Source organism: Crocodylus siamensis, chromosome 4, assembly GCF_052110815.1.
Source record: "Crocodylus siamensis isolate JL-2025a chromosome 4, ASM5211081v1, whole genome shotgun sequence".
Lineage (NCBI taxonomy): Eukaryota > Metazoa > Chordata > Crocodylia > Crocodylidae > Crocodylus > Crocodylus siamensis.
This window is the reverse complement of record NC_143398.1, coordinates 58326665-58342965: the sequence shown is the minus strand read 5'-3', so window position 1 is coordinate 58342965 and position 16301 is coordinate 58326665. Positions and strand designations below refer to the sequence as shown.

The 16301-nt window shown below is 41.2% G+C and overlaps 1 protein-coding gene across 4 annotated transcripts in view; it reads right to left on the bottom strand.

Moving 5' to 3' along the window:
• ANO6 (anoctamin 6) overlaps positions 1-16301 on the bottom strand; it is a 119635-nt gene that overhangs the window by 70955 nt on the left and 32379 nt on the right. For all 4 annotated transcript variants that reach the window (XM_090042384.1, XM_090042383.1, XM_090042386.1 and 1 more), the window contains exon 2: positions 248-327. In XM_090042384.1, coding sequence (XP_089898510.1) covers positions 248-327 — 80 coding nt within the window. The remainder of the gene's footprint in view (positions 1-247; positions 328-16301) is intronic.

Genomic DNA, 16301 nt, shown 5'->3' with positions numbered 1-16301 from the left:
TAATTTGAAACTATATTTTGCACCCAAAGGTGAAGATTCATAGAACACCTGAAAAACTGCACCTCTAAATTAGATGACGGGAGACCAGAGTTGGTAGTTAAATATGCAACTACTCATGTTGAACTACAGGCACTAATTTCAACTACAAAATAGAAGCTCTCTCTTCTGGAAACCTACCTCAAAATTGTATTAAATATCTGGAAATGTATAGGCACATACAATTAACTTAAAGTCAGGTAATACCTACCCATTCTGCAGTATGGAGATTTTTCTGCTCTGAAGTTGTTCCATAGCTGGGAAAGATAGTCTGCTCCAGTTCTTCCAAGACTAAAAAAAAGAATACAGACTATAACATTTAAGCTATTTGGAACTTGTGTGAGTGACTTGGATGCCAAAATACTTGACTTCTCTTCGCAGTTCTAATAATTTCTTATCTTTGTGCTTCCATACTCTCAATTATAACAGGTCTGGGTTAATCAACATGTTTGAATCTAAACAACTCATCCTAGTTTATGCATTTGTGGAGTTGCACTAACGAAACCTAATAAAAAAGAATGCCTTCAATCTTTATTGGCACCTCACAAACTCCATGCTCACTGTTCCATACAGTAATACATGGTGGAGGAAGGCTTGCCATTAAACCCAGATGCTACTATTCTTACTCACACACTGAACAGCACTTAGTTTGTCAAGTAAACCAATTGTCTTTACATGCCTCTAAAGTCAACTGAATATTTATCAAATAAGACATTTCTCTGGCTTGTCTATGCAAGAGGATTTTGAGGAGGGTAGGAAGAAAGAGACCTGAGCCAGAGATTTAGGCCCACCAGTACAAATAGGTATAGACATACTGCAATAGTGTAAAATGCACCCTTCTCCTCAGTGCCATGTCTTTAGTAGTTTATACAGATCAACCTACCCTGATGCAAAAAAATCGCAGTGTTGATATTTTCTCAATGTGAGAATCTGACTCCATGTGTACCAAGCACAATGTAACCCTGCCTGAGGTTGACTGTATTTGTTATTCAGTAATAGCTACCATTGCCAGGTAATTCTTATTTTATGTCCCAAAACAGGAATGGTACAGGTAGGAACACAAATTTGTGGTAGGAGGTGAATAACTTCCACATAACCTAAAAGGTAAGGCATGTATGCAACATTAAAATACTGCCCTGAGTGATATCCTGTTTAAAAAAAAATGGTTCCCAGGTTCTAGCAATGTGCTATTTCTTTTTTTTTTTACAATATAAACACAAAAACTAAATGATTTAGTGAAACACAAACTATTCTACATCACAACAGTAGTTGCTTACAGGTGGTAAAATTGGCTGTCAGGTCAAGCACTGGGTAATATATAAGACACCCTAACAAAACTGCTACCAGAAGGCTCATGACAGGTGAATCACTCTCAATGACCAGAATTGCTACCTTGTTAAGAATTAAAAGTACTACCTTTCAGCATCCAAAATATAAAAATATAAAACAAAACCCACATTTGAGGCTGGAGAAGGGTGGTGGGGTAAAGTAAGACAAATACTGTGTTTTCCCACAAATACCAGATACTTCTTCATGCTATTTTCATCCCCTCTACCTTAAAAATGGAAGAGAATTTTCTGCCAAAAATACGAGTTTTACTAGGGAAAGAGTTGTTGACACGTGTGCACTCAAGGGCTAAACAGAGACTCGGGGCCCCAAGTTACCAACAATATTTGTCAATGTGAACAGACGGTGCTTTTAAATAGCAGTTAAATGAGTGCCAGAGAATCAGGTGAGACATATCAACCTCACAAATACTTCTAAAGCTTTTTGAATGTTTTTTTAGAAATGTACATTTGTATGCTGCCAGAAGCTAATGATTCATCAACTGAGCTAATTTATACTAACTGAAGATATGATGCTACAATACTTTCCTATCCAGAATGGCAAAAAACTACAGAATGGCAAAAAAATTTACAGAATAATATATAACAAAGGGTGTTTATAAAGCTATCCCTGGTTTCTAAGCTGCATATTGCAAAGTTCCCTGGTTCAGATTCTATTTCTGATAGCGTGGTACAAACTGTGTGATAGGGCCTGTTCCAGATGTTAAACTGTCAGTTTCTTGATCTGTCCTGTGGTGGTTGTGTTAAGTCCAGGGAGGAAAGCAAAAGACACACCATGGATTTTCCATCAGTATAAGTTCCAGAAATGTTTGAGTCATAGCTTAAAATCTTGGCCCAGTTGGATAATCAGAGTTGGTCAGCTCTCAAAATAAATTTCCGGAAGTGATTGGGGAATAACAGTAACATCTTTCAAAGTATTAGCTAACATAAAAAAACCAAAAGAACAGTAGGAAAGAGCTCATGGCTACAGTTCACCAGTATTAGACATAAGCTGAATCATATTATGGGCAATTAGGTAACAGTGATACATTTCAGCATGTATGGTAAGATCACCCCCTCTGTATATCATTACATATTTTTAGGGATCCATTTAATCTAGAGTATAGAAATACCTCTTGTATCAGACTTGTGACCATCAGTTATACGCTTAGAGATCTGTTCTACACAAAGTTAACGGCTACTCTGTATCAGGCAGTGGAATACTTCAATAAACCTGCAACTGAGGAAGCACTGTTGGCTGCACATACTGCAAACGGGACATGGCCTGGAAGGACAGCAGGCAAATTTTACTGTTATCTGCCTCACTCTACACTGCACTATAGGGTATTATACTGAGCAAAGCCATGTATAAAGTGCAATAGCCCCTTCGGCCAGCAGGGGAGCCTTTGAACAGGGATCTGGCTGCAGTACTACCTCTTAAGACCTCCACAAAGACCATCTACAACTACTCAAGTAAAAACCAGATGTTAAAACTGGCCTGTACTCTGGCCCAAGGACATAATTGCAAACTCCTCCTCAGCACTGTCTAGAAATCTTTTCAGCAGAATTGGAAAGAGAGGAGAGGAGAACCCTCCTTCGTGGTGGAAAGAATTATTGCCATACTTGTTCCCAAGTACTGATACTCTGTGGCTTAGCAGTAATAAACATCAAATAGGGCAAACTCAAGTTGAAACAGCTAGTGCAATTTTTCTCTCCATCCATATGTCTGGCCTGTGCTATTTTCTACACTGGGGTGCTCAATCCCTGGCACATGGGCCAAATCTGGTCCACAGAACCATGGTAATTGGCCCATGGGGATCCTCATGGATCAGGAAATTTGGCAGCAGGGAAGCAGTAGCAATACTGTCACCCTTCCCCTGCTGACAAATACCCAAGCCCCATGTGACTTGGTCAGGGTTGAACCACTCCTTCTTTCCCCAGCCTGGCCAGATCAGGACCAGGCCATGCTTCCCATACAACCAGGTCTCCCCTCGTGGTGCCAGGCCACACATTCCTGCTCCATGAGGCTGGGTTGGGGCAAGGTGATGCCTCTTCTCCCCCTGCATAGATAAGTTGGGGCTGGGCCACACCTCCTCCCCCCACATGTCTGGATCAGGGCCTGGCTGTACAATTGCATCTTGTCTTGGCTAGCTCTCCAACATTATCTGTGGGCCATTGGCAGTACACAAGGCCTTGGGCAAAAAGGGACTGGCCATTCTTTCCTGCTGGGACATTAATGAGCAATAAGACAAAGGGAAAGAAAATACAGGAATCTATTAAATTTGTTGCCTCTTACCCCTCCTTGGTTGAATTATACAATTCCTTTTTGAATGTTCCTTTGTAGGAGTATTTTATCTGAATTTTCTCATAGTTATCCTAGTTTCCAAGATCCTACCTCAGTGATGCTCAGTGCTCTTTGTTATACTCCCACAAAGAGACATTATGCTTTCTTCCAAATGGCAGGTTCTATATCTGTACGCATTCCTTTACAAAATATCTGAACAGTGTCTGAGAAGCATGAAGGGCCTCGAGACTAAGAGTCAGATTCTGCACCTCATCTCTAGAAATATATACAGCTCTAAAGGCACTGTGCTGGACAACAGAAGACATGTTGCTTTGGGATACCTTTACAACGTGGTCCCTGGAGAGAGAGAGGACCCTGGCAACTATAGCCCCATCAGTCTTACCTCAATCCTAGGGAAACTCTTTGAGAAGATCATCAAGGAACACATCTGTGATGGGCTGGCTTCAGGGATGATGCTCAAGGGCAACCAGCATGGTTTCATTAGGGGCAGGTCATATCAGACCAACCTGATTGCCTTTTATGATCAGGTCACAAAAGCATTGGATGCAGGTGTCGCCATGGACGTAGTCTTTCTGGACTTCATCAAGGCCTTTGACACCGTCTCCCACCCCATCCTCATTAAAAGACTAGGTGACTGTGGCATTGATGCCTACACAGTCAGATGGATTGCAGATTGGCTGAAGGGTTGTACTCAGATGGTGGTGGTGGACGGGTCATAGTCGACCTGGGGGAAGTGGCCAGCGGAGTCCCCCAGGGCTTGGTCCTTGGGCCCGCGCTGTTCAATTTTTTTAGCAGTGATTTGGACGACAGGGTGAAAAGCAACCTGTTTAAATTTGCTGATGATACCAAAATTTGGGGTGAGGTGAGCACGCTAGTAGGGAGGGACCTGGATAGGTTGCAGGGGTGGGCTAACAAAAACAGGATGCATTTCAATACTGACAAGTGCAGGGTGCTGCACTTAGGCAGTAGTAACCAGCAGCACACTTATAAGATGGGAAATGCCCTTCTTGAAAGCATGGAGGCAGAAAGGGATCTTGGAGTCATTACTGACTCCAAGATGAACATGGGCCGACAATGCGAGGTCACGGTTGGCAGGGCTAACCGGACCTTGTCGTGCATCCACAGGTGCATCTCAAGTAGGGCCAAGGAGGTGATCCTCCCTCTCTACGTGACACTGGTCAGGCAACAGCTGGAGTACTGTGTCCAGTTCTGTGCGCCCCACTTCAGGAGGGATGTGGACAACATGGAGAGGGTCGAGAGGAGGGCCATCCGCATGATCCGGGGACAACAGGGCAGACCCTACAATGAGAGACTGCGGGACTGAACCTGTTCAGCCTTCACAAGAGAAGGCTGAGGGGGGACCTGGTGACTGTCTATAAACTCACTAGGGGGGACCAGAAGGGTTTGGGAGAGACCTTGTTTCCCCTAGCGCCCCCTGGCATAACAAGGAATAATGGCTCCAAGTTGTTGGAGAGTAGGTATAGTTTAGTCACCTGTAAGAACTACTTCACAGTTAGGGCGGCTAGGATCTGGAACCAACTTCCAAGGGAAGTGGTGCTGGCTCCTACCCTGGGGTTCTTTAAGAAGAGGCTTGATGCCTACCTGGCTGGAGTCATTTGAGCCCAGTTTTTCTCCTGCCCAGGTGGGGGGGGTCGGACTTGAAGATCTACAAGGTCCCTTCTGACCCTACTTCCATGATTCTATGAACCTTGGGTGCCTGCAACGTAAGGCAGAGCGCCCCAGGAGTTGCTCTAATTTAGGGCTTGTCTATAGTTAGACTAAAGTGTGATATAATTTCAAGCATAATAGCTAGACCAAAATAATTTCATGTGCAGACAGGCCCAACCCTCACAGCTGCATAAAGGCTGGACTGCAGTCCAGTACACGTGTAGGTGCAGTGACCATACCGCTGGTTCTATCCCTGACATGCCCCTGTGCCACTTAGCAGAGTAACTTTTATGCTTCTCCTTTGCACACCTATGAGGCATACACTGTGGACGCCACCCCCTTGATCCCACCCCACTGCACATGTAGCATAGCTCCTCTTCAGCATGTGTGCAGCCCAGCTCTTCCCTGCTATACATACAACCCAGCTCCCTCTGCTGCACATGCAGCAGGGGCAGCCTGGCTCCCATCCCATCTCCGCAGAACCCTCCCGTGCCACATGGGCAGTGTGGCCCTCTCCCGATGCATTGTCCTGACTCCAGGAGTTGGGGCAGGAATAAAATCTGGAAGAGGGAGGGGGAGCCTGGAGACCCTAGCTACCACTGCCTCAAGAGAATGGGATAAGCATGTGGTCATATTATAATCCCTTTTAGGCTGCATGAAGCCTGTGGGCTGCCAGCTGGACAGCCCCATTCTAGATCATTAATGAGGATGTTAAATAACCCAATACTAGACACCTAACAAGGTACTGGATACCCCTCCTTCCATTGAGCTTAAGATGGAAAGCACTATGGAAGCATAAAAAAATTGTTACAAGGCAAAGTATCCTGTCTCATTATTTGGATTCTCATCTTTGTTGCTATTTCCCTGAAGACTAAATATATTTCTATAACAAAGCAATGAATTAATAGTAACTGTGACCTATTTACTTGCTTTCATTATTTCCAGTTTGCTTCAGCATTCTCTTGAATAATTCAATTTTGTACAATACGGGAATATAACACTACTGTTACGATGGTGAAACTTCATGGAAGCTGGCAGGTATGACAGCTGTAGTTAAGCTACTTGCTGGAGTAAGAAAGTTGAAGCAATTGCATTTACTGCCCAAAATGAAGGCCACATGAAAAACCAGTCAGAATCTGAGCTATGGGAAAAGGTTTTGCTGGAGACTGATAGATAGAGGAAGGCATGTGTTGGTAAGCAGCAGTACTCAGAGGCATCCAAAAGAAGATACTGGAAAGACATAATGAGAGAAACACTTCATGGGCAGAGGTCTAGCTGGAAAGAAGTTTGGACCTGTGAGCAAAGACACTGCCTCCTATTTTTTAATTTGTATTGTGTTTAGGGGAAGAAAGCTATGTACATTTTTTTGTAAATCAATAATTTTGCATCAGAAATACCTGCCCATTTTCAATTTCTCCTTCTATGACAGATACAATTCACAAAACACCAACACCTCAGGCCAAAAGGAGCAGTGATATTATTCAGCCTTGTAAGTCACCTAGAGAAGCTAACCTAATCAAAACAGGATTGTTCTGAGTGTCAAGAGCTCTTTTCAAAATACTGATCATGACCAATATGAAAACTTAGCTCTTCATGTGACCCTGTGAGACACTGCGAAGGACAAGAACTTGGCCATGACAATGAATAAGATAGCGAGTGTGTAATCATGAATGCAAGGCCAATTCATGATGCTTGCAATTCCCTCATGTCCTCAAATGTTGTTACCTTGCATTAAATGTCATCCCTCACTTTCCTAAGAGTATTTGGTAAGTGAGAGCATTGACTGGCTGTCAAAGCAGTTTAAAAATAACAACTGAAAATCCTTTGCTCGCAGACAATGTTAATGGAACACTGAGCTCTCATTTAATGGTTAAAATTCACCCCTCTGCAGAGGGTCAGCACACAACTTATGCTTCTTTCAGCTCTTGCTTAGTATCTTGGTGGGATCTCTCCATTGCAAAGTTTTTGTACTTGGCTTTGCACCCAGGGATTTTTAGATAATGATGTAGTTCAGTGACAGACTGCATGTAAAACTGTAAATAAAATGTACAGCAAGACAATTAGGTCATTTATAGTTCATTGGGCTTGGGGGTAAATGAGATGCATATGAAATAATTTAATGAATTTTGAAAAATTCAGTGAACATCTGCACTAAGTAAAATACAGAGAGTTTTTCTCTGAATCAAAATCTTCCCCTACAATGTTTATATTGCAGCCTTGTCCTACTACACGAGAAACAGAAAATAAAGTAAATTGGTTTTAACTATTTGCCTGAGCTGAATAAAATAACTTATCAACCAAAATAATAAGGCATCAAATTCTCCATCAGTAGACCCATGTGTGCTCATACTGAATGGAGTGAAATGCTTCTGTTGCTGCCCTGCCTCCTGGTCAAAACCAGTGTCTAAATGTAACATCCAAGTAGTGCAGGGGTGGGCAAAATATGACCTGAGGGCTGGATCCAGTGTGCAAATTCACTGGCCTGAGGCTTCCCCAGCTACAGTCTACATGGAGCTGAGCCCCACCCGCTACTACCCAGGGCAGCCAGCAGGACTGCTCCCGGTGTGTCTGCAGCCACCTGGGTACTGTTCATTTCCCCCACCTTCAGCACCTCCTTCTCCAGCTTCATCTCCTGGTGGCCTTCGACCCACTCAGCCACCAGCAGGTTGCTCCTAATCGGCCACCTTGGCTGCTCATTGTGCCGGACAGGTGAAGTGGGTGGAAGGCAGGTTGAAGCTGGAGTCATAGCTCTGCACACTGAAGCAGGAGCCGCCCAGCTGCAGCTTCTTCCCCTCTACCTGGAGCAGTACAGCAGGGGCAGGAGGAGCCATAGGAGGTGGAGGGAGCCAAGCAGCACCTGGGCAGCTGCAGTTGCACCAGGAGCAGCCCCACCGGGAAGCTATGTGCACTATCTGGGGTCAAAACTGTCCAGTGGGTGCAGGTGGGAGCACAGTGCGAGCTGGCCCAGGTGGCAATGGGTAGGGCTCAGCCCCATGTGGAGTGCCATGGTGGCAGCTGCCAGGCAGCTGCAGGGGGGGGAAGAGGGGGAATGCACCAGCACCAGCCCCACCTTGTTGATCTCTGCTGCATGTGCTCCCTGGCTCCCCTTCCTCCCCCCGCCCCTGGCAGGCTCCTGGGACCTAGCAGGTAGCTAGCCCCCAGCCACACACATGCACACCCATCCCCCACATGCACCCCTGTATACAGACCCACACACCCAGTCCCCTCCCCTCCTATATAATATGTAAGAGTTAGGCTTTATTTTCAGTAATCCCCTCTATACATGCTACTCAGAAAAACACAAATCAGAACAAAACTTATTTTTGACATAATATTAAAATATAGTAGATATTTGATTTTTAGTATATATATTTTTTGTAATTTGTTAAAATATCTTCTAAAATATTTTATGTTTGCAGCCCTCAACAGCTCACCAAAACTCAGTAAGTGGTCCTGCAGCTGAAATAATTGCCCAACCCTGAAGTAGCGTGACAAAAAAGTCAAGGGCTTTTTTATCACTTTACGTGGAGCCTCTTAAAAAGGGGGCTAACACTATGGTAGTAACTGAACTTTGAAACGTTTCTTATGCTGGTAACTGTAATTTTATCCACGAGTGACTGGTGCCTCCTGAATCTGGGGGGGGATCTGCAGAAGCCGCCGACAGCCACAGCCCTGTCATGGGGGCACCAGCCCTGCCAACAGCGCTGGTGTCAGCCATTGGGGAGCACATGCATCTCTGTGCATGCCCTACCAGTTGCCTATGATTTGATCATTTTTCAAGAAAGAGTGGCTCATTTGCTCACAAGGGCTTACCTCACATGTACAGTCCCAGGAATCATGTGAAGTGATGAGGCAAAATACCCAGTTACAAACTGGGTTCTGAGATTAATAAAAACTCTTCAGTACTGTTTTAAAAAAAATCATATTTCAGTCTCAGACCAAGATAGGTGGTCATTCTCAGATTCTAAGGAAATCAAAGGCCCACAGACTAATTATTTTGATCCTCTTCTCTTTCTTGCTTAATGTGGCCCGGGACTATTATGCAGGCAGAGGCATCTCCTAGGAAAAGAACTATTATCAATACATTTAAGACAACCAGCTAAGTGAGGAGTTGGCAACCACTGTCTTCATCACAGCAGAAAATAAACATTAATAACTAGGATGGATAGGTATTGGCTCAAGAGCACATGTTGTCCGTGATGTGAGGCAGCTGCATATTCTGAAACAGGCTTTATGAACACGCTCATTTTAAAAAAGGCCTAGACAAGACCTTTATCAGTAGAAAGGCCTAAGAGCCTTGGTCTTTAAACCTAGGATTTTGATCCTGCATTCTGGAAGGCAAATGTATGATGTCTTGCTTCAAATGCACTTAGAAGACCAGGCTGAAATTGAAGATGTAACCATTGTGGGCTACTGAAGAAATTCCTGCCAAAATAAAGGGGGAGGGGTTCTCTAAATGTGGAAAAACTTCCCTTTTCCAAGTCCCAGTGCTCACATGGGGAACATCAAGAATTAAAAGAAAGTTGGCGTACTCTAGGACTATGAATAGAAAAAGGAGCTGACAATATATAGATTAGGGGTAGAATAAAACTAGTTATTTTTTGAAAAAGATGTGGTAGAAAAAAAATTATGGAAATCATATTTTAAAATTTAATTCTCTTTTATTTTAATTAAATATTCTAATTAAATATTCTAAATTTCTAATTTATTTGTCTAATTTAATAACTGTAATAAGAAAATCTTTTTCTCTCTTTATGGTTGCTTATAGCCCGTTTTGAGGATAGGTGAATAAACAGACAATAATTAGTTATGCCAAAAAACTGTTTAAAGCTGTTACTAAAAGCACAGCCACACACAGCAGGTCTTCAGGTATCAAATCAAGGCCCATATCTATATTACCTAGTAAGCAAAATATTTATTTTAATTTCAGAACATGCAAGCATACTCAGGATGTAGTTACAAAGGCACTACTGTATCACCACGGGAATGTAATGGCTGTCCTAGAAGATGATTCTTTTTTGTTTGGAAAACTCTTCTTTCTGCTGAGTAATCTTTTCTTATAGTTGTTAAAACAAAGTACCCAGGATACATGGTTTGAAATCCAAAAATAAAATATCTTCTAGGTCTAGCCATAAAGAAAAAGATGGTTCAGTTGATAACATAACATAAAGAATAATTAAAATCTAAAGCCCTGTTTCCAGAAGCTGGTCAGAATCAAGGCAACCCCTTCAGAAGAAATAATGTGGCTAGTAGACTGGTATCAAGTGACAAAGCAGTTTCATGGATAAATGATTGGGCTAACTGTAGTGTTTGTATATGTAGAAGGCATAAGATTAGAATATTGTTCCTCAATTTTTACATGTACAAATCTTAAATGGACAAATGCATGCTCTCCATTTGAAAGTAGGTCATTTGCCCAAAGCCTGTGGCAGAACTCCTGCTCATTTCAATGGAAGATGGATTGGCTCCAAGTTTAGTTGTTTATAAACAGAAAATGGGCTAGATTTTGATTAGCTACACCACTGTACATCTAGACCTATGCCCGTGAAATCCAAATGCTGACTCCAGATCTTCACTGGTGCAATTCAGCCTAGACATAACCCATCAGAGAAACTTCTAGTCTGATTTACATACCATGCAACATAGCATGGGGGTGCACTGGCTTTAAATCAGTGCAGAAATTAGCCTGCTGTACAGACACATATTAGAAGCAATTTTCCCTCCTGTGACAGAAATGGTGGTTGTTAAGAATTATTTCAACTTTCATGAGAAAGGGGATTTAGGCTCAGACTGTAGGGCTGGAAAGGACCTCACAAGGTCAACAGATGTCTGAAACTTGTTCAACAGCTCTCCTAACTAAAAAATGTTAGTCCAATAAAAGATATCACAAAAAATCCTTGCCTTTTAGACATTTCCTGGACCATCACAGCTACAACAACACTTGAACCCTACTTCAACTTTCATGTATCAGTACGGGGATAACTAGACAACTATTATAGGTGGAATTTTAAAACATATTAACAAACACTTGTTAATTATCACAGATTTAAATTTCATGGAGACAGTGCAGTAATATTTAAAAACATGTAGCTGGTTGCAGTCAAAACTATAAGATAATGGAAAAAACTGATCAGGAAGTTCAAAACCCTTTCTGTTGTCCATGCACCTTGAGATTGGTGCATGGGCAAATGACCATCCACGCATAGAATATCCCTGCTTTGTGCTGAAGGACGTTCTCAACCATCAATGTGCAAGGTTCTCTAATCTCTACAGAGAGCTTCTTCAGGACAGAGGAAATAGACAAGAGGAAGGTAACATGGCTATGCTACATCAATCATTTTCCCCACATACTAGAACGGGATATGCTGTGATGGCAATCCAGAGTTTGTATCTTCCTTTCTTCACATCTCACTCTGTACCACAGGCCACTTTCATTTCTAAAGGGTATACAAAGGGCAGTGAAGATGTTCTGGCCAGAAGACAAGGGACATAGAGGCTAATGACTACAGTTGGTGCAAAGTGTTGTGTCCTCCAATGCAGCTATGGCATTTGAGAAGTGAATCATGCCCTACTGTATTATTTCCATATCCAGGAATATATTTTCTAAAATTTTCTTTCCAAAGGGGAAGGAATCTTGTGGCACTATGCCTATGACTCCCCCACCACTGCTGCTGTCAGGGGCCCACTGTGGCTCTAATAGGGAAGCGCTGCCAAACTACAGTCCGCTACCAGGTGGGCAGGTGACATTGGCAGTGGGGAAGCTGTAGGGGTAGCACCCCATACTTGGTACATGGGGCACCACCACCACTGGATAAGGGAACAGTAAGCAGGGTATGCCCAGCTTGGCACCTGGTAGCCTGGGGGATGCAGGTGCTTGGGGGTGATGGGGCGAGCCCACACTGTGCTGTGCTCTAATTAGAGTGGCTCTGAGTCCTGCTCTAATTAAAGCACCTGGAGCATCTTGCGTATCAGTATCCTTGGGCTTAAAAATGGCAGCAGGGTCATTTTAACTAAAGCTCTTTGACAAGCTATAATTAAAGCATCCCTACCACTATTTTTAAGTATGGGGGATGCTGATACAGAAGATGCTGGAGTCTGCTGGAGCATGATAATTACGATAATTATGATGCTCCAGAAGACTTGATTAATTGAGTTACAACACGTTGGAGCAGCCTTGCTGCTTATGTATAGGGACCCATAGATTTCAAGTACATACATATCATCTAGTAAACAAGAAATTAGTTGTTCTCACTTATCTAACACAATAACAAAATGTGAAAAACAGGGAATCTCAGTGAATATATGTTGACCAATAAACTGTTGAAATAAGTGTATTTAGCCAGAGAGCTAGAACCAATAATGGACTTAAAACTTGGGTAGAGTTGAACAGCCTAAATCCAAAATACAATCCATAATATCCTTCTTAGCTGCTTACTAATCCTCAAGGAATTGATATTGACTTCAAAGTTCTATACAAAGTTCTCTTTAGTGCCCAGAGTTCTGAACTGGTGCATGCATAAACTTCCCCAGTCTGAGCAGTTTGGGGCCCACCTTCTGGCTAAGCCTGACTGAGATCCAGAAACTAAGATGTTTGTCCAAGTCCTCTGAATTTAGAGTGATCCTATGCAAAAACTGCATGTCTATGGAATTTAACTCTATACTGCAATGTGTATGTACAAGGGGTACCCAAGTAAAGGTTGCATAGGTAGCTTTAATTTTGGAATTTTCTAACTTTTGAGTGCTTCAATTTACATTGTTATTTTCTTTGGATATGGACACACAAGAGTTTTACTGCAGAGTAAAAGTGAAGTGCACACATGACACAGCTTTACAACATAGTAAATCATTCAAATCCAGGAAAAAGTTACCCACAGAAAAACATGCAGTAAAGTTGCTATATGCAAAAGATAATATGTAGAATCTGTCACGTGCCCACTCCCCTAGTGTATTGCATCCAAAGGAAGTCCTTTGCCAAATGAAAAATGGATCTTACTGCCATCTGGTGGCCAGGTTCTATAACTGTGCCTACTGCAAGCAATTGACATAGAGAGCTGGTGATGTGTCCACTCCCTACTGAAGAATAAATTTACTACAGAGTAAAATCTAGGCTATATTGCTCCATAGTAATCATGTTCAGTGTACACATTTTTTATGCAGTTAATATATGATGCAGTTATTTGTACTGTATCTCCTAGTATTTGGATGCAGTCACCTGTAGAAAATAAGGAATAATTCAGCTGCCATTGGCAACTGGTAATAGTTGTATTTCATTATTACAGCTATTTCAATATGGAGAAGGATGACTGATGGCTATACCTTCTTATGTAATTAAGCAAACAACCTCAAAAATTATATCTGAAAAATTTTAGACATTCTTGTGTATAGAAAGAATGCAAAAATTATTGCTAAAACATTATCAAAGAAAAATCTGTTTTGACTCTAGATTTTCACCTAATCAAGGAATTTAATTAGTAAAATATACGTAGAATCTAAAATATAATACCCACACTTTTAAAAGATCACATAACAGCAGCAGGACATATAAGAAAAGACATTAGAAAAGCAACAGACACATTTTCTTAACAGCTTACATATCCAGTTTGCTAAGTTTTAGAAGTAAATATAAGTTCATATAATTATTATAAATTCAACATAACGATGGAAAAATCTGCATGTATTCTTTGATCTGTAGTCACCTTTAATACATATTTTGGATTCTGCTGACATTTCACAAAAGCCCAGTGATTAAAGCTAGGTAGGTCTAGTAAATTAATGTTTAGAATCTATGGCTTTGAAGACACAAAGGGATCTAAACTACCTTTTGGCAGAAGGAGGCAAAGAAGCACCAGTGGAAAGTATGTTACCAATAGAAAGTATGCTTCTACTACTATTCATATGTGCAGTCTGATAAGAAAATACGAATAACTTTTTTCTATCCCCAGCCAAAATGTTGGATGCAGTGTACAACAGGATAAAAATAAATAGAAACAGAGTAAGATACCAAGTGAAGATGCAGATACAAAAACAAGTTCTGAAAATGTGAAAAGAATAGCATGTGCTCAAAACTGATCATTAAACAATGAAAACTTTGAAGGCATAGGAAAAAAAGGGAACCAGAATAACAACAACAAAAATTAAGGTTGAGGGTAGACAAATAAAACAGATTTCTGTGGAGAGAGGGTTGAATTGAACCCAAATTGAAGACCTCATGACCAGCAGGCTTTAGTCATCCACAAAGTCTGGGTGGTGTGTGAATGTAGGGATCAGACAATATTGTGTTAACAGATAAAGTCTTAAATGTTACCAGGAAAAATAACATTAATGACTCTCAGGTAGTATCACTGGCTTTAAAATCCATAGGTAACTAATGCAAAAAATACATATGAAACATAAAATAACTACCTCAGATCAGTAAAAAATGTTGATGCTACATTTGAGCTATATTGCAAGAGATCATATTACTATTCTGAGTCACAAAAACAGGAAACAAAACTAAGTGAGAATCATGCTCACAAGGCCATCCATTGCTCTTCTGCTCAACATAGAAGAAGTAAAAATAAATTTGGTAAAGTTATGCAGCAAAAGAAAATTCTGTAATGCATTACATATAGCTCATCATGGAAGGATAGCGTCAAACATCAACACTGATGTCCTATAAAAAGGGACAGGACAAAACAGAAGTAATTGCATAGCAATACTCTTCCTCTTCTCAGGAAGAACTATTAAATGTACCAAAAGGATAGGACTGGATTGTAACAGGGAATTTTAACTACCCTGGTATCTGTTGAAAAATGATATGGCAGGGCATGGACCTTTAAAGTCCTTCAGAAAATGGAGTCGTCTACTAGGACAGCAGATATTAGATTTGACTAACAGGAAGATAGATTGAGAATCTAAAAAGTGGAAGGTAATTTGGATGAAAGTGATCATAAAATGATAGAGTTTGCTATCCTAAGGAAAGAAATGTGTGAGAATACCAGAATAAGGATAATGGAATTCAGAAAAAACAGAGTTCAATAAACTAACTGGTAAGTAAATTGTTAAATAAACTGCTAGGTAGGATCTGTTGAAATGAATAAGTGCAGGAGATCTGGCAGTTACTGAATAACAGCATATTAAATGCACAATGATGAAACTATCTCAATGCTATGGAAAGATAAGGAAACAAAGTAAGAGACTATTATGGATTCCAGCAGGAGTTTTTCAGTAATTGACAAATGAAAAAAGAATCAAACAAAAAGTGGAAACAAGGGCACACGACTAAAGATGAATATAAAGGAAAAGCACAAGCATATTGGGAAAACATCTAATAGATTAGATGCAAAGTGAATTTCAAATCAGCAGAGAACAAAAGGGACAACACAAAAAGATTCTATAAACATATATGAAGTAAGAGGAATACCAAGGAAAGGACAGGTTCATTACTAAATGGGAAAAGAGAGTAATCAGAAGATGCAGACAAGGCAGAAATATTCAATATCTTCATTACTTCAGGCTTCACTGTCACTGGGACAAATGCCTTGGAGTAGGCTGCAACTGAAAGACACTCCTGATGAGAAACCTTCAGCAAGATCCCTTCGTGTCTTCAAAGCCAGCAGGTGTCAGAGGTGTTACACTATAACTCATTTTGACCAAATCCTCTTCCCTCAGGAAGGTGCACTCATTTCACTACAAGAAAGGGGAAATTGTGACCAGATACTTTATAAAATTAATTTTAGAAAAACAAGGTAGGAGGGCAGGCCACGATATGGGAAGAACAAGTTAAAAAAAAATACATAAAACAGATACGTTTAAGTCAGGATTGCCTAGAAAAACTCAACACTACACCTTAAGGTACTAGCTGAAAATCATTAGAGATTATTGCCAAGAACTTACAGAGAACAGACAGAGTCACAGAACACTGGAAAGGTAAACATACCACATTTACTCAAATCTAAGAAGGCTTCAAATTTAACACAACCCCTCAA